The 26,427-nt window shown below is 46.0% G+C and overlaps 1 protein-coding gene across 1 annotated transcript in view; it reads left to right on the top strand.

The window, feature by feature from the left end:
- NKAIN (Sodium/potassium-transporting ATPase subunit beta-1-interacting protein) overlaps positions 1-26,427 on the top strand; it is a 72,320-nt gene that overhangs the window by 38,352 nt on the left and 7,541 nt on the right. Inside the window, exons 2-3 of the mRNA XM_080284277.1 lie at positions 21,961-22,098; positions 23,336-23,464. Of these exons, the coding sequence (XP_080140403.1) occupies positions 21,961-22,098; positions 23,336-23,464 (267 nt within the window). The remainder of the gene's footprint in view (positions 1-21,960; positions 22,099-23,335; positions 23,465-26,427) is intronic.

Genomic DNA, 26,427 nt, shown 5'->3' with positions numbered 1-26,427 from the left:
TGTGTGTGTAGTACAGCTTCTTGCCAGTACCAGTTACCCACCTAACCTGTCTGATCATACTTCCATCCCTCCCACCTTCATTCACTCTACTCTCTCGCCTCCCTCGACTCCTCTCTCCCCTCCCTCGACTCCTCTCTCCCCTCCCTCGACTCCTCTTTCCCCTCCCTCGACTCCTCTCTCCCCTCACTTCCCTCACTCCCCACTCCCCGTCCTCAACTCTCATTCTTGCCATTCCACTTTACTCTCCTCTCCTCCTTTCTTAGTTCTTTCACTCTCCTTCCTCCTCTACCTACTTCTCCACATTCCTCCTTCCCTTCTTCCACGCATCCTCCTCCCCATCCCTCTTCCTCCACTCCCCCCCCCTTCACTTCCCACTTCTCCACTCTCCTTCATCCCATCCCCCTCCCCTCGCTCTCCCCTTCCTTCTTCCCCCTCTCTCCCATCTCTCTCCTTTTCCTTCTTCCCTGACTCTCTCTCGTCCCTTCCCCTCGCTCCACTCTCCTCCCTGTCCCTTCCCCTCCCTCCACACTCCTCCCCACCCCCTTCCACTCCCTCCACACTCCTCCCCATCCCTTCCCCTCCCTCCACACTCCTCCCCATCCCTTCCCCTCCCTCCACTCTCCTCCCCATCCCTTCCCCTCCCTCCACACTCCTCTCCATCCCTTCTCCTCCCTCCACACTCCTCCCCATCCCTTCCCCTCCCTCCACTCTCCTCCCCTTCCCTTCCCCTCCCTCTATACTCCTCCCCATCCCTTCCCCTCCCTCCACACTCCTCCCCATCCCTTCCCCTCCCTCCACACTCCTCTCCATCCCTTCTCCTCCCTCCACACTCCTCCCCATCCCTTCCCCTCCCTCCACACTCCACACTCCAACCCCATCCCTTCCACTCCCTCCACAATCCTCCCCACCCCTTCCCCTCCCTTCACACTCCTCCCCATCCCTTCCCCTCCCTCCACACTCCACACTCTAACACCGTCCCTTCCCCTCCCTTCACACTCCTCCCCACCCCTTCCCCTCCCTTCACACTCCTCCCCATCCCTTCCCCTCCCTCCACACTCCACACTCTAACACCGTCCCTTCCCCTCCCTTCACACTCCTCCCCACCCCTTCTCCTCCCTCCACAATCCTCCCCATCCCTTCCCCTCCCTCCACACTCCACAATCTAACACCGTCCCTTCCCCTCCCTTCACACTCCTCCCCATCCCTTCCCCTCCCTCCACACTCCTCCCCATCCCTTCCCCTCCCTCCACACTCCTCCCCATCCCTTCCCCTCCCTCCACTCTCCTCTCCATCCCTTCCCCTCCCTCCACACTCCTCTCCATCCCTTCTCCTCCCTCCACACTCCTCCCCATCCCTTCCCCTCCCTCCACTCTCCTCCCCTTCCCTTCCCCTCCCTCTATACTCCTCCCCATCCCTTCCCCTCCCTCCACACTCCTCCCCATCCCTTCCCCTCCCTCCACACTCCTCTCCATCCCTTCTCCTCCCTCCACACTCCTCCCCATCCCTTCCCCTCCCTCCCCACTCCACACTCCAACCCCATCCCTTCCACTCCCTCCACAATCCTCCCCACCCCTTCCCCTCCCTTCACACTCCTCCCCATCCCTTCCCCTCCCTCCACACTCCACACTCTAACACCGTCCCTTCCCCTCCCTTCACACTCCTCCCCACCCCTTCCCCTCCCTTCACACTCCTCCCCATCCCTTCCCCTCCCTCCACACTCCACACTCTAACACCGTCCCTTCCCTCCCTTCACACTCCTCCCCCACCCCTTCTCCTCCCTCCACAATCCTCCCCATCCCTTCCCCTCCCTCCACACTCCACTAATTAACACCTTCCCTTCCCCTCCCTTCACACTCCTCCCCATCCCTTCCCCTCCCTCCACACTCCTCCCCATTCCTTCCCCTCCCTCCACACTCCTCCCCACCCCTCCCCCTCCCTCCACACTCCAACCCCATCCCTTCCCCTCCCTCCACACTCCTTCCCACCCCTTCCCCTCCCTCCACGCTCCACCCGATCCCTTCCCCTCCCTCCACACGCCTCCCCACCCCTTCCCCTCCCTCCACACGCCTCCCCACCCCTTCCCCTCCCTCCACACTCCTCCTCATCCCTTCCCCTCCCTCCGCACTCCTCCCCATCCCCTTCCACTCCCTCCACACTCCTCCCCACCCCTTCCCCTCCCTCCACACTCCTCCCCATCGCTTCCCCTCCCTCCACACTCCTCCCCACCCCCTTCCACTCCCTCCTCACTCCTTCCCATCTCTTCGACTCCCTCCTCACTCCTCCCCATCCCTTCCACTCCTTCCACACTCCTCCCCACCCCCTTCCCCTCCCTCCACACTCCTCCCTATCCCTTTCCCTCCCTCCACACTCCTCCCCATCCCTTCCCCTCCCTCCACAATCCTCCCCACCCCCTTCCACTCCCTCCACAATCCTCCCCACCCCTTTCCACTCCCTCCACACTCCTCCCCATCCCTTCCCCTCCCTCCACACTCCTCCCCATCCCTTCCCTTCCTTCCACACTCCTCCCCACCTTCCACCCCAACTGGCATGAACTGCAGGTGGTGTTGATTGTCCACATTCCACATTACATTGCTGTTGTCACCCTTGTTAGCCCATCATTCCATCTTGCTCTTTGCTCTCCTCTGTGCTGCCTGCTTTCCTGTCTGCTTTCCTTTGTGTTGTCTGCTTTCCTTTGTGTTGTCTACTTTCCTTTGTGTTGTCTGCTTTCCTTTGTGTTGTCTGCTTTCCTTTATGTTGTCTGCTTTCCTTTGTGCTGTTTGCTTTCCTCTGTGTTGTCTGCTTTCCTTTGTGTTGTCTACTTTCCTCTGTGTTGTCTGCTTTCCTTTGTGTTGTCTGCTTTCCTTTGTGCTGTCTGCTTTCCTTTGTGCTATCTGCTTTCCTTTGTGTTGTCTGCTTTCCTTTGTGTTGTCTGCTTTCCTTTGTGCTGTCTGCTTTCCTTTGTGTTGTCTGCTTTCCTCTGTGTTGTCTGCTTTCCTCTGTGCTGTCTGCTTTCCTCTGTGCTGTGTGTTTTTCCGTGTGCTGTCTGCTTTCCTCTGTGCTGTCTGCTTTCCTTTTTTTCAACATTTAAGTCCCCAGTCTCTTATCTTACGACTCCCTAAAACCTCGCCCTTAGCGATTTATTTATGCATTTCTTGTGAGCAGTCTTTTGTCCTTTTGCTCCCTAACACCTCACCAATAGCGATTTATTTATTTCTTATGAGGAGTCTTGTCCCTTAAGACGTTGCTACAGCTCAGCATCCTTTCCCTAGCACTTCTTCGTGACTAGCACCATATTCTAATGTTAATCTCTCCTTGAAACTCGACATTCAAGATGGAGAGACGGCAATTTTGCGCCAAGTTAAGGTGAAAGGAGTATAGTAGGCGATTTGAAGACGTTACTACAGCTCAACCTCCTTTCCGTAGCACTTCTTCGTGACTAGCACCTTATTCTAGTGTTAATCTCGCCTTGAAACTCGACATTCAAGATGGAGAGACGGCAATTTTGCGCCAAGTTAAGGTGAAAGGAGTATAGTAGGCGATTTAATCTGAATGTTGGATGGAAAATTAACGTGATTTATTTTCTTATTTTTACAGGTGAGTTAATTGGCTTTTGTTGCTGCATATACGGTACGGCCTCCAAGGTGAGTGTGGCTCTCTCTCTCTCTCTCTCTCTCTCTCTCTCTCTCTCTCTCTCTCTCAGCTGTTTGTAATAAAGAGAGAGAGAGAGGTCATGACATACAGACAAGCAATCCAAGGTCATCATTCCATCTTGTCCTGGGAGGTCACGTACGCGGAAGTTCCCTAGCACCTGTTCCTTAACGATTTATTTTTTGATATGACTGGTTAATATCCTTCTGTATGTTATTTATGCAGAGTATGGCGATGTTAGAAGGATTTATAGAACAGTAAGACGGTGAAGTGTAATAAGCAAAATAAATCGCTCAGGATTAGGTGTTAGGGAGCTTCCTTAAGGAGAGTTCGGGCAGGTCACGTGGGGTCGAAGGTCACCAATGGTAAAAACATAATCTCTTCCTTATCGTATTTATCTATCTTTATATCTATTGACATCTATCTAGGAAATCTATCTATCTATCGATTGCCAGACGCCTTAATCCCTTATGGGGTGGCCACAAACAAATCGCCTCCACGTCGCCCTGTCCCCCGCCATTTCACTGCCTTGCTCCCAGCTCACACCCCCTTCTCTCATATACCTCTCCATCCCTCCATCTCATCCTTGGCCTCCCGCTCCCTCTCTCCCCCTCCACCTCCCTCACATACACTCTCCTCGTCAGTTTCTCACTCGCCATCCTCTCCACATAACAATACACTAACTCTAAATGACAGACCTATGTACTCACTCACATACACTCTCGTCAGTTTCTCACTCGCCATCCTTTCCACATAACAATACACTAACTCTAAATGACAGACCTATGTACTCACTCACATACACTCTCCTCGTCAGTCTCTCACTCCAACCTCTTCACACAACTAAATGACAGACATGTACTCACTCACATACACTCTCCTCGTCAGTCTCTCACTCTCCATCCTCTCCACATAACAATACACTAACTCTAAATGACAAACCTATGTACTCACTCGCATACGCTCTCCTCTTCAGTCTCTCACTCTCCATCCTCTCCACATGGCCAAATCTATGTGGTATGAGTAATTTTAGTATGTAGTTTACGTCTAACGTGTAATAAGGATAAATATGTTAGTTTAATAATGATATCAGAAGTCAAATTTAATATCAGTACACTTTCTGATCATGAACTTAAACGCTGAGAGTATTATTTAGGCAAGATAGGCTGGTTCAATTGGCAGGGTATCTCTCTCTCTCTCTCTCTCTCTCTTTATATGTGTGTGTGTGTGTGTGTGTGTGTGTGTGTGTGTGTGTGTGTGTGTGTGTGTGTGAGAGAGAGAGAGAGAGAGAGAGAGAGAGAGAAACAAAATATCATAATATGTTCGTTTCTGGCAAATGTCTGTGATATGCCACAGTAGCATAATGTAAAGGGCCAAGAGAAACTGTGACTGTGGTATCTAGAGTATGAGAGAGAGAGAGAGAGCTGTACCCACATATCAAAGCAATTTATTGTGAAAGAGTTTGCCCCTCGCCTCCCTGTGCATTCTAAGCTGGCGTGAGAAAGCGAGATGGACCATGATTGTGTCTGGAAGGTGTTTTGGCCGGCAGAGATAGCGAAGTGGGGTGTGCACGTCCGTAGATTTCGTTACTAATGTTCTTTTTATCTTAACGTCACGGATTTTTCCCCTTGTGTGTGTGTGTGTGTGTGTGTGTGTGTGTGTGTGTGTGTGTGTGTGTGTGTGTGTGTGTGTCAGTTTACCACACAAGTAGGTCAGGCTGGCTGGGTAGGGACGAGAAACCCAGGCAGTGGATGTGACAGTAGGGAAATGTGGCAGTGCTATATATACACCACCACCACCACCACCACATCACTATATCCACCCATCATCACCACATCACTATAACCACCCATCACCACCACACCACACCACACCACACCACACCACACACACCTCCACCACCAATACATTAAAACCACCACTAAACCACTGACACCACCATCTCAAGGCACTGCAGTACTATCATATACCTCTTTCTCATACCATTTTATATATATATGCATATCTGTATATATATATCTCTCCCCCACCATATCAGTTGCCTCCCCCACTACAGTATCACCCCATCCCCACTACAATATCACCCATTACACCTCCCCCACAAGGACTGCAACTCAAGGAAGTATTACCATCTTTCTTGTATCTCTCTGTTAGTGTGTCTGTGTATCTTATAACTATAGTCCTTTCACCTTAACTTGGCCCAGATTTTCGTCCTTTTGCGGCTTATTTAACGGAGCTCAGTGGCAGAAGACGACGATGCTACGGCTCTACGTCCTTCCCAGAGCACTTCTTCGTGACTAGCGCCTTATTCTAGTGTTAATCTCATGCCATTGCTCAGTGTTCGAGATGAGAGATGGTGATTTTAGGCCAAGTTAGAGTGAAAAGGGTATAGGATCAACAATATAGTTCTCTCTCTCTCTCTCTCTCTCTCTCTCTCTCTCTCTCTCTCTCTCTCTCTCTCTCTCTCTCTCTCTCTCTCATATCTTGACACTTCTACAAAAGGCAGTGCAGCGTTAGAAAGTACTGGTATATTTCGTACGTGTGTGTGTGTGTGTGTGTGTGTGTGTGTGTGTGTGTGTGTGTGTGTGTGTGTGTGATTGCTATATTTATACACCTTTACCACCACCACTGGCATAGTAATTGTGTGTGTGTGTGTGTGTGTGTGTGTGTGTGTGTGTGTGTGTGTGTGTGTGTGATATTTATACGCCTTTACCACCACCACTGGCATAATAATTGTGTGTGTGTGTGTGTGTGTGTGTGTGTGTGTGTGTGTGTGTGTGTGTGTGTGTGTGTGTGTGTAAGCTGCGGATACACACCATGAGACGCTTATCCGCTGTACACATATCCAATACTTAAGCCTTTGAGCCTGTGATGGAGGTCATTCACACACCACCCTGAGATACAAGGTCACAGTGTAATCCAGGTCAACCCTAGTTATCCCCTTCAAGTTTTAATCAAGGTATTCACCAGGATTCGAACCCCAATCCTAACTTCCTGGTATTCTTAGCAACTGCCACGAATTAACTTAGCCACGAAATGACACCGGTTCGAAAAAGCGTAGCTACGAAACGCGTCAATTCGAAGTGACACGAAACGACCGTAGAGAAAGGAATGTTGATGAGATGATGATGTGTCTTTATGTGTAGTGATGGTGGGAGGAATGTTGAGATTGACCTAAAGTGGTTAAGTGAGTGAGTGAGAGAGAGAGAGAGAGAGAGAGAGAGAAACTAAGCTTTTTTTCTGTATATCCATCTGTCAGTTAATCTATTGAAACATAATCCTAAATATAATGGAGCAAGAGAGAGAGAGAGAGAGAGAGAGAGAGAGAGAGAGAGAGAGATCTACCATAGTACTAGGAGTATGAGCTTAATATTACTAGAAAGCCTTACCCTTTAAATACTCTCTCTCTCTCTCTCTCTCTCTCTCTCTCTCTCTCTCTCTCTCTCTCTCACACACACACACACACACACACACACACACAACATAGAAACCCTTAGTATTTTATATTTTTCCCTTACAGTGCAGTCCTACGAGATTATAAGTATTGTGGATCTTCTTGTATGGTAGTGGTGTGATGGTGGTGGTGTGGTGTGGTGTGGTGGTGGTGAGGAGGGTGGTGTGGTGTGGTGTGGCATGAGATGTGGTGCCGAGGCTTGTGATGTGGTAGTGAGGCAGGTTTGATGTGGTGAGGCAGGCGGTGTAGTGTGGTGGTGAGGCTTGTGGTGTGGTAGTGAGGCAGGTTTGATGTGGTGAGGCAAGTGATTTTGTGTGGTAGCGAGGCAGGTGTGGTAGTGAGGCAGGTTTGATGTGGTGAGGCAGGTGGTTTGGTGTGGTAGTGAGGCAGGTGGTTTGATGTGATGAGGCAAGTGTTGAGGTGTAGTGTAGTGTGGTGGTGAGGTGTGGTGGTGGTGGTGGTGGTGGTGTGGCAGGCAGTGTGGGCATGGCACCGGTCAGTCCACTGCCTCACCACAAAGACTTGTTTACTTACTGCCTATATTTATCCCTTCAGTGTCTTCATAGTCTTGGGTATTATTATTATATTATTATTATTATTATTATTATTATTATTATTGTTGTTGTTGTTGTTGTTGTTGTTGTTGTTCTTCTTCTTCTTCTTCTTCTTCTTCTTCTTCTTCTTATTATTATTATTATTATTATTATTATTATTATTATTATTATTATTATTGTTATTGTTGTTGTTGTTATTATTATTATTATTATTATTATTATTATTATTGTTATTCTACTGCTACTACTACCACTACCACAACTATACTACTACTACTACTACTACTACGGTTATTATTGTTGTTGTTATTATTATTATTATTATTATTATTATTATTATTATTATTATTTCACTCAGCTTTCACACTGACCTCTTCCTTCTCTGTTCTCGTCACTCTTGAGATGGTTCCCTAGCATCTTTTCTTTAGCGATTTATTTCTGGATACGACCTATTAATATGATTTTGAACGTTATTTATAAAGACTTTGGTGATATTTGAATAATTTATATAACACAGAAGAGGATAACCAGGTGTAATAAGCAAAATAAATCGCTTAGGAAGAGGTGTTAGGGATCTTCGTCAGGATGCACAAAGAACGCAGTAAAGTGTTGGCTTGACGTTGAACATCCAGCGTTACGAACAATGGTGTCTGTGTTTAAGGCCCTAACACCTTTTCCTGAGCGATTTATTTTGCCTTTTATACTGTCCTCTTCTGTGTAACATAAATCCATCCAGTACCAGTGTATTGCGGATAAATATCTTATGAAAGGCTATTAACCAACCTTTTCTAAAAATAAATCGCAAAGGAAGAGGTGTTAGAGAGTGTCCGCCTAATCACCTCCTTCAGAGACGTCCGTAGGTGGCTATGCAGATGCCTTACCGTCTCTCTCTCTCTCTCTCTCTCTCTCTCTCTCTCTCTCTCTCTCTAATAAGACAGGAGAGGGTAATATTCTCATCATCTTAGACCTTCTGATGTCTTCCTTAGCAGTTTCCTTTTACCTGTTTAACCTTAATATTATCCTGACATTTTAAGTTTAATATTAATATCAAAGAATTTAATATCGCCATAGTATCAATAATGAACATAACACTAACACAGAAAAGGATGCTGGTATATTTAACACAGGAGGATGCTGGTATATTTAACACAGGAGGATGCTGGTATATTTAACACAGGAGGATGCTGGTATATTTAACACAGGAGGATGCTGGTATATTTAACACAGGAGGATGCTGGTATATTTAACACAAGAGGATGCTGGTATATTTAACACAAGATGATGCTGGTATATTTAACACAAGATGATGCTGGTATATTTAACACAAGATGATGCTGGTATATTTAACACAAGATGATGCTGGTATATTTAACACAGGAGGATGCTGGTATATTTAACACAGGAGGATGCTGGTATATTTAACACAGAAAAGGGATGCTGGTATATTTAACACAGAAAAGGATGCTGGTATATTAACACAGAAAAGGATGCTGGTATATTTAACACAGGAGGATGCTGGTATATTTAACACAGAAAAGGAGGCTGGTATATTTAACACAGGAGGATGCTGGTATATTTAACACAGAAAGGAGGCTGGTATATTTAACACATAAAAGGATGCTGGTATATTTAACACAGGAGAGGATGCTGATATTTTTTTTATGTGGAAGAAAGAAGGAACCAAAGGCCAGGAGCCCCGCAAATCTGTTCACTCCAAGACAAAACAAAAACAAGACTAAAGGGGCACTCAGTGGAGCGCATCTCTCCGACAAGAGGGCAACGTAATTTCCAAACACCACTCTTCGTAATAGGTTAGGTTTCCTCATCACTGATTAGGGTTTCGCAAAAAGTGCTTTCCGGATCCAGAATCTGTAATACAATCAGGATCGGTGCCAAAAGTTAATCGGTTGTTCCCCGGGACATGGGCTATCTACCCACCAAGTTTGGTCCAAATTTCTCTTTTAGTTTTTGAGTAATCCTGCTAACAAACAAATACACACAAACGGGTGAAAACATGCTGTCCTTGTCGTTGATGCTCTATGAATACGGGGGGGGGGAACTGGCCTGGCTCTGTCTCGCCGTCCCTTCAGAGAGTCAAGTGGCCTCTCACTACAAAGATGACAGAGATCCATAGTTATAAAGCAGCCTAACCATGTCTTCCCACTAACAGGTCTCTCTCAGCAGCTAACAATATTCAGGGATCGTGTGTGTGTGTGTGTGTGTGTGTGTGTGTGTGTGTGTGTGTGTGTGTGTGTGTGAGTGCGTGTGTGTACTTTCTGAGGTGTTTGCCTGTATGTGTGACGGTGGGATGTATAAACGAGGCAGTCTTAAATACATCTTAGGAGGGTTTGTGAATAAGGGGTAAGGTGAGTGAATGGTCCTTTGTGTCATATGCGTGTCAAGGGTCAGAAGTGTGTCTGATCGAAGTTGAGGAGCACCGCAGCGAGGGGCAGGAAGTCGAGGGTGACCTGACCTTACCTAACCTACCCTTACCTTATCTTACCTAGTCTTACCTTACCTTTCCTTAGCTTACCTTACCTTTCCCTAGCCTTGCCTTACCTTACCTTAGCTTACCTTACTTTACCTTTCCCTAGCCTTGCCTTACCTTACCTAACCTAACCTTACCTTGCCTTGCCTTACCTTACCTAACCTAACCTTACCTTGCCTTGCCTTACCTTACCTAACCTAACCTTACTTTGCCTTGCCTTGCCTTACCTTACCTTACCTAACCTTACCTTGCCTTGCCTTGCCTTACCTTACCTTACCTTACCTTACCTAACCTTACCTTGCCTTACCTTACCTTACCTTACCTACCCTACCCTACCCTACCCTACCCTGCCTTACCTTACCCAACACATTTATTTACCGATTAATGTTCTCCAGACGATTTTGTTCAGTTTCTCGTGTCGGGGTTAGAATTAGCATCTAGTAACCCCTTCACAGCTTCCACCCCTTCCCTAAGCTGAGTAAAATCGTCTGAAAATGAATAACAATGGAACGTCTTCAGAGTTTATACCCCCGCCTACTCCCATTTTTTTTTTTCCTGCATCCAAATCCACTTCAAAATCTACTCTACTCTTCCTTGACCTATTACACACCTGTCTACCTGATACTGAATTCCAACACCTTTTCCTAGGCGATTTATTCTGTTTACTACACCTTACTGTCCTCTTCTGTGTTACATAAATCCTTCCAATATCGCCATACGCTGCTTGAACAACGTACAGAAGGATATTAACCAGCCATTTCCCCAAAAATAAATCGCTAAGGAAGAGGTGTTAGGGATATCGCCATACTCTGCATCAGTAACGTACAGAAGGATATTAACCAGCCATATCCAAAAAATAAATCGGTAAGGAAGAGGTGTTAGGGATATCGCCATACTCTGCATAAACAACGTACAGAAGGATATTAACCAGCCATATCCTCCAAAAATAAATCGCTAAGGAAGGCGTGTTAGGGATACTGCGTTACTCAACACAAATAACGTACAGAAGGATATTAACCAGCCATATTCCAAAAATAAATCGCTAAGGAGAAGGTGTTAGGGAGTTTTCTTAACAGGCGAGAATAAAAGATGTTTGTTTTTATTCATGCCAAACTGAGCCATGGAATGTGTGGTATGCTGTGAATGTTGAGGCTGGGGAAAGTGTGTGTGTGTGTGTATGTGAGAGAGAGAGAGAAAGAGAGAGAGAGAGAGGGTGTGTATATATGTGTGTGTGTGTGTGTGTGTAAGAGAGAGGGTGTGTATATGTGTGTGTGTGTGTGTGTGTAAGAGAGAGAAAGAGAGTTTGTGTGTGTGTGTGTGTGTGTGTGTGTGTGTGTGTAAGAGAGAGAAACAGAGTTTGTGTGTGTGTCTGTGTCTGTGTCTGTGTGTGTGTGTGTACGTATTGAGCGCCACATGCACCACCACCTTTCTACTGCATCAGGCTTTGGATATCGCCTAGACAGTCTTTGCCCTGAAGCCCAACATTCCTCCTACTCACACATACCATCTCAAATTCCACGTCGGCGCTAGTGCCCACCGTCCATATTGAATACATAGGTGTGTCATTTAGAGTTATTGTATTGTTATGTGCAGAGGATGGAGAGTGAGAGACTGACGAGGAGAGTGTGTGTGAGTGAGTACGTAGGTTTGTCATTTAGTTATGTGGAGAGGATGGAGAGTGAGAGACTGACGAGGAGAGTGTATGTGAGTGAGTACATAGGTCTGTCATTTAGAGTTAGTGTATTGTTATGTGGAGAGGATGGAGTGAGAGACTGACGAGGAGAGTGTATGTGAGTGAGTACATAGGTCTGTCATTGAGTTAGTGTATTGTTATGTGGAGAGTGAGAGACTGACGAGGTGAGTGTATGTGAGTGAGGTGGAGGGGGGGAGAGGGAGGGACACCAAGGATGAGATGGAGGGATGGAGTGGAAAGCTGTATGAAAAAGGGTGTGTGTGAGCTGGGAGCAGGGCAGTGAAATGGCGGGGGACAGAATGACATGGAGGCGATTTGTTTGTGGCCACCCCTTACGAGATGAATGTGCCCGTCAGTAGATAAATAGTATTGTCATGTATCCAGCTCTTTGCATTGACCACTCTTTACCCTGATGTCTAGTAATTTTCCTTTGCATTAACAGATAGCGCCATATTCCCTCACCTGATGGAACCGTATATATTGCATCATGGAAGGCTCTGTCCCTACTCATCAACGACCTGGTCTTGTATTTGTAAACTCGTATTGTTGTGTATTAGATTGCCCTTATGGTTTATGTATAATATTCTTTGGTTCCTATATTCACAGTCAGACTAGAGCGTATGTTAGAGAGAGAGAGAGAGGCTGGAGGGTCTGGTGGGTGGGGGAGCCTTCTTTACTATCCTTGTCTTATTCTAGTAGTTTAGACACTCTTGTAGGAGCTGCCTATCATGGGTCATTATTATTATTATTATTATTATTATTATTATTATTGTTGTTGTTGTTATTTCTTCTATTACTACTGTTATTATTATTATTATTGTTGTTATTTTTATTATTATTATTATTACTTATTACTACTACTACTACTACTACTACTACTACTACTACCGTACTACTACTACTATATTATTATTATTATTATTATTATTATTATTATATTATCCCTATTATTATTATTATTATTATTATTATTATTATTATTATTATTATTGCCATGCTGCAGTTATCTTCTCTTGTGTTCTTAATACGTCGTGGGGGTGAAGGGGTTAAGGTGAAAGACCCCTATAAAGGTGATGCACAAGAGCGACAAAGCGAGGTGCAGGGAGGCGAAGACCAGGGATGAGACAAAGACCTGTACTCCCCTAACACCTCTCCCTCAGCGATTTATTTTTGGATCTTGTTAATATCTTTGTGTACCTTATGTATGCAGAGTATGGCGATATTAGAGTGATTTTAAGCAACACAAAAAACGTGATAGTAATGTACAGTATAATAACCAGAATAAATCGCTTAGGAAGAGGTGTTAGGGAACTTCCTTGTCCAAGCAGTAGAGGGAGACAGCTTCAGTTACGCTCACTATACTCTTCGTACTCCAACTTGGCCTAAAATTGCCTTCTCTCCATCCTTAACGCTGAGATGTAACAATAGATTACTACTAGAATACGATGGTAGTCACGAAGAAGTGCTGTGGAAGGCTTGTAAGACCTCAGCATTATCTTTTCCTGCCACTGGAGCTCCCTAAGTCCCCAAAGAAAGTCTGAGCCAAGTTAAGGTGAAAGAACTACGATCCTTTCACATAGTTAGGTGTGGATGTGGATGTGATGGGAAGCGTTAGGAGAAACACACTGAGGTGGTTTGGCCACATGGAGAGGATGGAGAGTGAGAGACCAACGAGGAGAGTGTATGTGAGTGAGGTGGAGGGGGGCAGAGGGAAGGAGAGGCCCAGGATGAGATGGAGCGATGGCGTGGAAGGGTATATGAGAGAGGGGGATGTAAGTGGGGCAGGGCAGTGAAATGGCGGGGGACAGGGCGACATGGAGACGATTTGTTTTTGGCCACCCCTTACGGGATTAAGGTTTCTGGCAATAGATAGATAGATAGATGGCCAGGGGTGTATTCCAGACTTCCTGATTAAGACTGATCTGTATAACAACTATCTCATGTGGGTTTTGTCAGTCAGGGAAGAATTGTAAAGAAATGCCTTGTATGATTCTTCAAGTGGATGAGACGGGGAGTGGAGTAGATGCAAGGGTGGAGTAAATTAGTGAGGGAGGAAGGTGGGGAGTGAAGGAGAGGGGAGGTGTGAGAGTGAGGGAAGGTGGAGAGTGGAGAGGTAAAGGAGTGGGGAGGTGAGGTGAGGCAGGGTGGAGAGTGGAGGAGAGGTAAGGGAGTGAGGAGGTGAGGTGAGACGGTGGAGTGAAGGAAGCAAGTAGATGGGGTGGGGTGGAGTGAGGGAAGGGGGGAGGGAGCCAGTGAGGAAAAAAGGTAGAGATAGGAGGAGGGAAGGAGGAAGGGAGAGAGGGAAATAAGTGAGGTGAGGCAGGATGGAGTGAAGGAAGCAAGTAGATGGGGTGGGGTGGAGGGAGGGAGCCAGTGAGGGAAAAAGGTGGAGATACAAGGAGGGAGGGAGGAAGTTAGGGAAGCAAGTGAGGTGGGGTGGAGTGTGGTGGGGTGGGGAAGTGGTGAGGTGGGATGGGGTACGGGCCATGCATACCACATCCACTCCAACCACCACCACCACCACACCAACCAACACCACCACATTCCAGTGAAGGCAGGGAAGTGACCCGCCTCTCTGGTATTTCCGGTTAGACACACTTCTAGCTTCTGGAGTCATTCTTTATATCCTTCAGTATTACCTGCATCCCTGCCTTAAACGTTCGTCTGTCTTTCCACAATATCTCTCGTGAAAAAGGGTTATGTATCGTAGGCCTTAGACTTACCAAGAGCCTTTGCATGTGGATTTTTGCCGCTCATTGTAGTCTTTGTGGGTGGGGAGTGGGGGATATGTGTAGGTGTTTGTTTGTGTGTGGGTGTGGGTGGGGATGGGTGTGTGGGTGGGTGTGGATGTGTATTGCCACGCATTAGTAGTCTTGGGTAGTGTGTGTGTGTGTGTGTGTGTGTGTGTGTGTGTGTGTGTGTGTGTGTGTGTGTGTGTGTGTGTGTGTGCCGTACGTGAGAGAGAGTCCTGTGGTGCGGCAGGGAGTGAAAGTAGTGAAGGTGCTGGAATGAGTGGTTCTCCTGCTCTTCCCACTCACCCACCCCGGAAGACCCACTCACCGCTCAGACTACCACTCCTCAAGTTGCTGTACCACTCCTCAAGCTTTTGTACTACTCCTCAAGCTGCCGTACTACTCCTCAAGCTGCTGTATTACTTAAGCTTCTGTACCACTCCTCAAGCTGCTGTACCACTCCTCAAGCTTCTGTACTACTCATTAAGCTTGTGTACTACTCCTCAAGCTGCTGTACTACTTCTCAAGCTGCTGTACTACTCTTCAAGCTTCTGTACTAGCCCTTAAGCTTCTTTACTACTCCTCAAGCTTCTGTGCCCCTGTCTAAGCTTTTGCACCGCTGTTCACGCCTCTGTCAAGTTCATTTTCTCTGTACCACCTTGAGATTTTGTGTGTGTGTGTGTGTGTGTGTGTGTGTGTGTGTGTGTGTGTGTGTGTGTGTGTGTGTGTGTGTCTTTCATGCATCCATACCACGTCATACATCCCACGAGTTGCCTATTCATAGTATACTTTCTGCGTGCATTTTTTTCTACCTTTAAGCGTCGACTGATGACTTGCTTATATTTCCTTGGCTAACTCTAGATTTTAATGCCTGGGAAACGTGCTGAGGATTTAGGATTGATATTATTTTGTGGCATGACCTTATTCCTTAATCGCTTAAACCCCTTCAGTTTGGTAGTTTATTATTATTATTGTTGTTGTTATTATTATTATTATTATTATTATTATTATTATTATTATTATTGATTAGCTTCCAGTTCATAAGAAATAGCAGCCCCGTACTATGGCCATTCCCACTGCAGTCATTTCTGAAGAGCACGTGTATTAGATAGACAGATAGATACAAATACAGACAGACAGAGAGGTATAGAATGATATAGATAGATTGATAGATAGATAGATAGATACAGATATGGGTAGATAGAGAGATACAATATATAGATTGATAGATAGATAGGGAACGGTGTAACTGATGCTGAAATACCGTTCGTTTGGGAAGATATTTTTACGTGGCCATCACATCAGTTGCCCCGCCCAGTCAAAGAACACCTCACCATCCACGAGTCTTTCACCGTAGCGAGGACATGAACACCGTAGAAGTTCAAGGAGACAACTGTGCCATTTAAAAGTATAGTGAATATGCGGTATTGTGAACGTAAACCCGGTAAACTGCAGGCTGGATTTCCCCCTCTGCAGTCCACCATTCTCGGGGGATAATGAGAGAGGTGATGGATTTTTGGATACCTGGAGTTCCTCGTTGAATATCTGAAGCTCCCTCTGTTCATATCAGTGCCACCACGTGAAGGCGTCCCCCTCTACAGCAGCGGTATGCGGTGTGATTGGCGTTGATACCGGAACCTTTGCCCTCTGAGGTCGGGGTCATCGCCTTCCACCCCGCTGACTCCTTCACACCACCCCCGATGCTCCCGTGAGACACCCCTTGCTGAGGCTGGGTTGGGTTAGATTAGATTAGGTTTGGGTGTGGTTTGGTCAGATCAGAGTAGGTTAGGTTAGGTTAGGTTGGGTTGGTTTGGGTTAGATTGGGTTGGTCTGGGTTGAGTTAGGTTAGGCTGGGTTTGGTTAGGTTAGGCTAGTTTGGGTTTAGTTAGATAGGTTAGGTTAGGTTAGATTAGATTGGATTTGGTTGAGTTGAGTTACGGAGGGAGGGAGAAGGAGCGAGGAGGAGGGAGGGAGAGAGGGAGCGAGGCAGAATCAGTCAGCTTTGGAGTGAGGGTCAGGGGCCGTGGGAGCCTCACTCTCTCCCCAGGAAACTCTCGCTTACCCCACCCCCTCCTCACCCCTCTCCCCACCCCTCTCCCCACCCCCCTGCACTTCCTCCTACCGCCTCCCGCACCCTCACCCCTTCCCTCCATCTCTCCACTTTCTCCTCGCTCCTCCCATGAGTCCCATCTCTCCTACCTTTACTCTTACCCACTTCCTGTACGACACACACACACACACACACACACACACACACACACACACACACACACACACACACACACACACACACACACCAAGTTTGAGTGTGATATAAAAATAGTAAAGACGGTGGATATTGGTGTCCAAGTGGTGACGTTTGCGACACTTGATTGTAGAATAGGAAACTTCTTAACACCTCTTCCTAAGCGATTAATTTTGTCTATTAATTTTTTTTTCTTGAATATCACTGAGAAAACTATCGGCGCGAAATGTAAATAAAAATATATTGACGTGTAATAGGTAAAATAAATCGCCTAGATAATGGTGTTGAGAAACGTATAGTGGGACCGAGAATACAGCCTTTCTCTCTCTCTCTCTCTCTCTCTCTCTCTCTCTCTAGTTCTTTCACCTTAACTTGGCCCAGATTTTCGTCCTTTTGTAGCTTATTTCACGTAGCTCAGTGGCAGAAAAATACTGTGCTACGGCTCTGCATCCTTTCCATAGCACTTCTTCGTGACTAGCACCATAGTGGAGTGTTATCTTTACAACTCAGCTATTCAAGGAGGAGAGATGGCAATATTAGGCCGTTAGAGTGAAAAGAGTGAAGATTTTAGGCCAAGTTAGAGTGAAAAGAGTGAAGATTTTAGGCCAAGTTAGAGTGAAAAGAGTGTAGGTTTTAGGCCAAGTTAGAGTGAAAAGAGTGAAGATTTTAGGCCAAGTTAGAGTGAAAAGAGTGAAGATTTTAGGCCAAGTTAGAGTGAAGATTTTAGGCCAAGTTAGAGTGAAAAGAGTGAAGATTTTAGGCCAAGTTAGAGTGAGAAGAGTGTAGGTTTTAGGCCAAGTTAGAGTGAAAAGAGTGTAGATTTTTGGCCAAGATAGAGTGAATAGAGTGTAGATTTTAGGCCAAGTTAGAGTGAAAAGAGAGATGGTCATGTAAGAGTGAAAAGAGTGTAGATTTTAGGCCAAGATAGAGTGAAAAGAGTGTAGATTTTAGGCCAAGTAAGAGTGAAAAGAGTGTAGATGTTAGGCCAAGTTAGAGTGAAAAGGCTGTAGATTTTAGGCCATGTTAGAGTGAAGAGAGTATAGCCTGTACCAGAATTACAAATACATGGATTTCTGTAGTTTTGTATTCATGTCTTTCTGGATTTATATTTTCCTTTGTATTTCCTGGGCTTTGGGTCTCTCTCTGCCTGTCACTTTCGCCAAATTATCTGCTATTTTCGTGCACAGGAGACTCTGGGATTGTACACACACACACACACACACACACACACACACTTTCTCTCTCTCTCTCTCTCTCTCTCTCTCACACACACACACACACACACACACACACACATTTCTCTCTCTCTCTCTCTCTCTCTCTCTCTCTCTCTCTCTCTCTCTCTTCCTGCCAGTTCAAGGCAAGACATCCTTGGCATTTACAATGGGATGATAATTGAGAGAGAGAGAGAGAGAGAGAGGGAGAGAGTCATGCTCCCCTCCAACCCAGACAGCTTACGAATCTCATCTTTCATTTGTCTGCGGTTTTGGCAATTCCCTAACACTACTTCCTAAGCGATTTATTCTGAACAGTGCACATATTATCCTCTTGTATTTTTATGACACAAACTCTCGGTATAAAAGCAACATAAGTGACGGTCGAGAGAATGCTAAGGATTAATATGAAAAAATAAATCGGTAAGGAAGAGGTGTTACGAAAAGAAGTGGCAGACTGAGTAGGTGAATGAAGTTGATTAGGGAAAAGATACACACACTTCATACTTCGCTACACCACACCACACCACGCCACGCCACGCCAGATCACATCACACCACACCACACCACACCACACCACACCACACCACACCACACCACATCACACCACACCGCCCTCACCTGTTATACACTCCTCTATCCACTCGACTACTTGACACTGCTGCTATTTGAGGCCTGCATTCTTTACCCAACACCATTTCGTGAGCGATTTATTTTACTTATTATACCTTACTGTCCTCACCTGTTATACACTCTGTCCACTCGGCTACATGACACTGGCGCAATTTGAAGCCTGCATTGTCCACCTAACACCTTTTCCTGAGCGATTTATTGTACTTGTTATACCTTGCTGTCCTCGTGCGTTATACAAATCTTTCAAATATCGCCATACTCTTCACAAATATCGGGTGAAGGAATATTAACCACCCATTTGACGTCTATGGCTCTTTTAAACTAATTTGTAACAGATTTTCGTCCTTCTGTATTTTTCTCACATAGATTAGTGGCAGTAGAAGACAGTACTACAGCACTACATCCTTTCCATAGCACTTCTTCGTGACTAGCATCCGATTCTACTCTTAGTTTTTACACTAACTTGGCCCAAATTTTCGTCCTTTTTTTTTTTTTTTTTTTCACATAGATTAGTGGCAGAAAAGACAATACAACAGTTCTACATCTTTTCCATAGCACTTCTTCGTGACTAGCAGCATGCTCTGCTATTTCGCAACGTCTCTCCGTTAGTAATTTATTCTGCATAGTAATCCGCAGTAGCCTCTTGTTTTACTATTAATTCAAACTTTATCGACGTCGGAAAGACTTGAGTAACATGCAAGAAAGTGTTAAGGTGTAATATCCAACTAAATCGCCAAGGTAAAGGTGTGACGAAGCATCTAGAATCGACCTTAGACTATTATAGTAAAGAAAAGTTAGTGTGGTGGTGATGGTGGTGGTGGTGATGGAGGTGGTGGGGGGAGGGGGAAGGGAGGGTGTGGTGACGGGGGTGGGAGGTGGTGGTGAGGGAGGGAGATGTAAGAGGCTGTGGAAGGAAGGGAGTAGGGGGGAAGTGGTGAGGGAGGGAGGTTGGGTGAGGGTGGTGAAGAAGTAGGTAGTGGAGAGAATATGATGAGAAGGGTGATGAGGGTGGGAGGAAGGGAGGGAGATGCGAGATGCTGGGAAAGGGAGGGGGAAGGGAGGTGGTGAGGGAGGGGGGGTGAGGGGGAAGCGAGATGGTGATGAATACAAATGAGTACAAAGGAAAACAAACAGCAACAGAGCTTGTGGTCATTTCGTGGCTGTTTGGTGTAGGGAAGATTATGACTAACAAAACTATTCTATCAGTTAAAGACAAGGATAGACAGGGAGAGAGAGCATGGTGAAGAGTAAAGAAAGGGAGAGGAGAGGCTGGGAAAGAGGGAGGGGAAGGGGGAGGGAAAGGAGGAGGGGAAGAGGGAGTGTGTCGGCTGAGTCATGTTGCACCCACCTTACCTGCGACCCAGCGTGTCTTGTCACATAACATTGCTAAATCATCCAAAGAGAGTGATTGAAGCGTGTTTGTGACTTGAATTACTGGTGTGTGTGTGTGTGTGTGTGTGTGTGTGTGTGTGTGTGTGTGTGTATTATTATTATTATTATTATTATTATTATTATTATTACTGCTAGTAGTAGTAGTAGTAATAATAATAATAGTAGTAGTAGTAGTAGCAAAAATTTGGTCGCCCGTATGCTTGAATATCACGTGAAGGATTGCGTGGGTTAATATTACACCATTTCAGCTTAACGTGATCTTGATTCTCGTCCTTTTGCAACTTATTTCACGCAACCTGAGTGGCAGAAGAAGGAAAATGCGACTCTGCATCCTTTTGATACCACTTCTTCGTGACTAGCATGATATTGTAGTGTTGATCTATTGTTACAACTGAATATTGAAGATGGAGGTATGGCAGTTTTAGGCAATAGTTAGAGAGAGAGAGAGAGAGAGAGAGAGAGAGAGAGAGAGAGAGAGAGAAATTGCACCCCATGGTCACTTACGGCTTATTAGACTGTGGGAGTGAATTATGCAAGATCAGAGTGGCGACAGAGATCGAGCTGGACTGGCCTCAAACTGCTGCTGGTGGTGATGGTGGTTGTGGTGGAACAGCTGGGTGGATGGGTGGACTGGGGTGGATGAGTGGTAGGGATGGTGGTGGTGGTGGATGGATGGGTGCTAGTGGACTGCCTCAATCTGCTGCCGGTGGTGGAATAGCCGAGTGGATAGGTGGTGGTGGACGTAGGTGGATGGATGGATGTTGGTGGACTTAGGCAGTGGGTGGTGGTGGATGGATGGAATATGGCAGGAATGAGTGGTTGGATGGATAATGGTCGGCATGGTTAGATGGGTGGTAGTGGTGGGTGGTTAGATGGATGGGTGGTGGTGGATGTAGGTGAATGAATGGGAGTGGGTGGTGGACTTGGGTGGATGGGTGGTTCTGTTGAGTGGGTGTGTGGTGGGTGATAGTTTGGTGGTGGTGGTGGGTAATGATGGAGGCAGTTTTGATAGTGGTAAAGCTGGTTGGGAGTGGTAGTGATGGTGACAGATGATTGTGATGACAGGTGGTGTTAGAGGGATGTGTGGTGCGTACGTGGGTAGTTGTGGTATTTATATTCTTGTGTGTGTGTGAGTGGGTGGGTGGATGTGTAGTGGTGATGTTGGAGTAGTGATGGATGGTGTTCAGTGGCAGGGTGATGACTTGGAGGGCAGGTGGTGGGTGTGAGTGTGGTGGTGGTGGTGGTGGTGTGTGTAGGTGTAGTCATACCCTAAGGCAGCTAGTGTACCCTGGGGCGGTGGTGGTCGCTCTCACACTCGCTCTCTCACAGTACTGTCATGACCCGCCACACCCCACTCAGAACACCAACACTTTCATTTCTAACACTAACACCCTCATTTTTAACATTAACAACACCTTCAAATAATAACTTTGTGTTTTCAGAATTGTACGGTACAGTTATTATGACGAGACTTTACACACACACACACACACACACACACACACACACACACACAACCCCATTAGCCAAGCGTCATTTACATTTTTTTACGATCACCAAACGATTTAATTTAGTTCCCTCCACTAATACGATGCTCTCTGAATCTGAAAATACTGAAGTACTGATAGATAGAGTGTGGTTTAAATATCTATGGCTTTTTTATTCAATATGATATTCAAAAAAGGGTGGCAGGCTATTATTATATTTCCAGTAGTGTTGGGTTGATTGATTACACTAAAAAAATCATGGCAGCATAATAACAGAGGTAATTTCTCTTTAGTATAATACAGTACCGTACTCTACTGTACTTTGCTAACGTATGAAAAAAGGGTAGAGTTATCATTAGGAAGTGATTGGTGTGGATGTTATTGGCTGTATACGCAAAATAATCATGGTTTATTTTGCAGGTTTCAACGGCAGAGCGACAGATATTCGATTTTCTGGGTTACATGTGGCTGCCCATCATTGCAAACTTCTTCAATTTCATCCTAGTCATATTTGGCTTCTTCGGAGCTTACCAGTACAAGACAAAATACATCATAATTGTAAGTACAAATGAGAAGGTTTGTCAGGAGTTTTATGCTTGTTTGTATGTTATTTTAGTATGGTACAGTATTGGTATTTTGGTTCCATTCAGTCACCATCTCTTCCCCACATTTCAGTAAATTGTTACACACTCCATCAGTTCCTGGTGCTTTCCGCATTTTGAATCACTTCATTGCCACACACACTTCATTCTAACAAACCCACGTGACTAGATGCTGTGGAAAAACAGCCATCAGATGAACAAGAGTCACCCATGTAGGCATGGAGCACTGCCATTCAGAAATGTATGTTTTCACTGAATATTCGAGGTGTTGTCATGCATACCGGTCTTACACCAACATTTTTACAGAAGGTATGAGTAAAGTTCATCACTTATTATGCATTATTACCCTTGTAGAGAGATTTTGTTGGGTCCTAACGGACCCGGGTTCAAATCCCGCTGGGGCAGGGAACAGTTTAAGGATTTGAATTTCATAAAAATAAGACTTTACTGATCTACCAGATGTCCCCCCGACATGTCGTAAAAATACCCCTGCTAATACCAATACACCAGTCCTGTATGAGACAGCCCTAGCATGTATTCAATATGGACGGTGGGTGTTAGCGCCGAAGTGGTGACATGTAGAGGTGTGCGGTATGTAGGAGGACTACTGGGCCTTGAAAGCAGGCTGTGAAGCCTCTGCCCAGAGTCGGACACATAAAAAAAAAAAAAAAGTACGTTGGGAACCATCCATAATCCCCCACATTCCATTCACTAGATGTGGTTCTTAGTTTTTGCTGTGTATATCTCTGCCAACATCTACATTGCTTGTATTTGATATATGCACTCCCAGTCCAGGCTAAATCGACCTTGTTCCTCACTGTCCTTCCTTGTGTAATACTGTATCCTCTCTATATTTGTATCTATGTTTTGTATGACAGTCCTTCCCTATAGCTCATCCCCCTTAACATGGCAGAGATTCTCTTTTGTTTTGCAGCATAATTACCACAGCTTAGTGGCAGAATAAGACAGTACTGTATATTACAGCTCTACGTCTTTCTTTACCTAACACATTTTTGTGGTTAGCACCATATTCAGGTACAGGTATTAATCTATTGTTACAGCTGAGGATTCAAGATGAAGTGATTGCAGTTTTAGGCCAAGCTAAAATGGATGCAGTATATTTTAGTAGGTTACAGTATCATAAAAGTGGTTATAGTAAAAGAAGTAATAATTTCCACATATTTCCTTGACAGTACCTGGTGTGGCAGCTGATATGGCTGGGGTGGAATGTGTTCGTCATATGCTTCTACCTCAGTGTTGGGGTTCTTGATAACAGTAGAGACTGGCTTAACTTTGGGACCGGTAGTGTCTCTTGGTGGGAGGTGAGACCTGGAGCTACTGTATTTTGTTTTTAAAGTTATTTCTATTATGGATGTTTCCATTTGTTTCTTTTTATTTAATTGAAATATGAATATTGGTATTATTTTCCACATATGAATTACCGGTACTGTTTACTAGATTTCCTTACTAGTGCATTCCTTGTTAATTATATCCTGCCAGCTGCATAGATCTAGACAATGTCACCCAGCCAGCTACACACACCAGTGATTACGGTAGTTTAAAGTAGGCATCTTACATCACATGATACGTATACCTGACAGACAAATGAGGAAGTACAAGACCATTGTAATGTTGATGTGGATGTAATGGAAAGTGTTAGAAGTACCCTTACATGGTGTGGACATGTTGAAAGAGTGGAGAATGAGAGATTGACAAGGAGAGTTTATGTGAGTGAGTTGGAAGGGGAGTAGGACATTGAGGATGAGAGGATAGGATGAAGGGAGTATAGAGAAGTAATCCCTCTGTTATCCGAACGCCCAGTATCTGAACATCCCCACTAACTAGACATAATCGTCCCGGGATCCAACATTCCCAAAATGGTCCGAAAACCGCAAAAAAAAAAAAAAAAAAAAAAAAAAAAAAAAAAAAAACGAATTTTTCCCGCCTGTAATTTGAACTTGCCGCGCGTGGCGTGGGACAGCATTGTTGTGGCGCGTCATTCCTCTGACGTCTGATAGAGCGTCGCTGCATCCTCCCCACTTTCCGCCTGTCTCTTGCCGCGAGTGCACTCTCGTCGTTATGGCTGCCCACGTGCTCGCTTTTGTGGTGGTGCCTTACCTGCTGCAGGCACTCCTGCTGCTCTCGGGCCTCCTCTTAGTGTGTGTGATGATGGCCCCGCCACCTGAGAAGAGGAAGAGAGTAGTGTTGACTCTGGAGAAGAAACGGGAGATATTGGAAAGTGTAGATGCGGGGTGGTCTTCTTCCCGCATCCTCTGTGAGTTCAACCTGGCCCGATCTACTTTGTTCGATATCAAGAGATCCCGAGACAAACTCATGCAGTACACGGCTGACTTCTCGTTGAGAAGCAAACGCAACGTGGAGAGGAAGGTGATGTTTACTCCCAAGTTTGCTGAAATCGACCACTCCACGTTGATATGGTATCAACAGCAACGTGCTGCTGGTGTGATGGTACGTGGTATGGAGCTAAAGGCTGCTGCTGAGAAGTTCGCCAGCCTTCACGACGCCCTAGACTTCAAGGCATCCGAGGGTTGGCTCTTTGCGTTCAAGTTACGGCATGGCCTTCCCAACCATAAAGCTCATGGCGAAGCTTTGGACGCTAACGAGGATGGAGTTGACGAGTTTCGGCACAAGGTGAAGGGCTTGATCAACAGGGAGGGCCTCACTCTCGGTGAAGTCTACAATGCTGACGAAACTGGTCTGTTCTATCGCTCTTTGCCAACGAACACTCTAGCCGAGGGGACGGAGAAGCGTGTACCTGGCTGCAAGCTCTCCAAGGAATGGATATCTGCTTTGTGTTGTGCCAATGCTAACGGCATGTACCAGCTTAAGCCCGTTGTTGTTGGCTGTGCAAAGCAGCCTCGGTGTCTTCGTGGGGTGATGGATGTCCTTCCTGTCGTCTGGTACCATTCTTTGAAGGCATGGTTTACAGCCGTGATCTTCAAAGACTGGTTCCACCGCCACTTCGTCAAGGAGGTCATCAATTACCAGATGAAGACACTGGGAATCCTGCACGACCAGGTGAAGGCCCTCCTTCTCCTTGACTATGCACCTGCCCACCCGTGCGACAAGGACTTGGTGGCTGAGAATGGCTGGATTAGGTGCATGTTTCTGCCACCTAATACGACTGCTCTCATCCAACCAATGGACCAAGGAGTGATCGTGGAAACAAAGAGCCTATACCGACGGAAGTTCCTGGACGAGGTGATGGTTGTTCTCGAGGACGAGGACGAGCGCCGGGAGGGACGGGACACACGAGGCCAGCGGACTTTGGAAATCCTTCACCGCTACAACATCGTCTGCACTCTACAACTGGGCTAGTGCATGGAAGGAAGTCCCTGTCAAGACTCTGGAAAATGGTTTGTCTCGTCTCCTTCTCGGAACAGATGTGGAGTACGCTTTTTTAGGGTTTGACGTGGATGACTTCCATGCACGGCTACGTATGCACGGTGACGATGTTGATGTGGATGATGTTCGTGAGTGGTTGGATGACAACGAGGGCGATCCTGGGTATCAGACATTGTCTGATATCGAGATCGCGTCTTCGGTTGCAGGTGTCAATACCAAGCTTGAATTCTGACGAGGATGGTGATAATGATGCGGACTTCTCTCGGCAGGACACTACTCCAGCCATCCCCAAGCTGAGCGCACTCCGGGAACACCTAGAGTTCGTCCTAGACTACCTGGAACACCCGGACTGCGACAGGGAGATGGGGCCCTTGGGACTTGTGGAGGAAGTGCGTGCTTTCAGGCAGCGCATCATTAATCGTCAGAATCGTCGGTCATTGCGTCAGTCAACCATTGACGGTTTTTTCAGGCCCGTGACCCCCGCTGTGCCCAGCCCTGGCTCCACTCTGTTACCTCCCCAAGACAGGCCCTCATGCTCCAAGCCACAGCCCAGCACATCAGCCACGGTGGAGTCACCGCTCGACGTGAGTTTGTGTCTGTCTTCAGAGTCGTCTGCAGTGGGTACGCCATCACCACGACCCAGCGACGCACCCCTAGGTCACCTGCCAGTGACTCTGACAGTGAATAAACAGCAAGAACTTCTCCACTAGACCACACGGGAATTTACAGTGTTGTGCAGTGAAAAAAACAGTGTGTTGTGTTAAGGATTTACAGTTGTGAGTGAAAAGACTAATTTGGAACAAAATTTAACGTAAATAGACTTGTTTGTTTTTGCTTTAGAAAATTATTAGAAGAATGGGAAAAGTTAAAGTGCAGAGTGCAACACTTAGTAAGTTACAATGGAGCATAAGTTAGACAA

The sequence above is a fragment of the Coenobita brevimanus genome, chromosome 101, assembly GCF_032717465.1.
Source record: "Coenobita brevimanus isolate Jiangsu-jjx chromosome 101, ASM3271746v2, whole genome shotgun sequence".
Taxonomy (NCBI): domain Eukaryota; kingdom Metazoa; phylum Arthropoda; class Malacostraca; order Decapoda; family Coenobitidae; genus Coenobita; species Coenobita brevimanus.
Note: the sequence above shows the minus strand (reverse complement) of the source record. Positions and strands in the feature narration are given on the sequence as shown.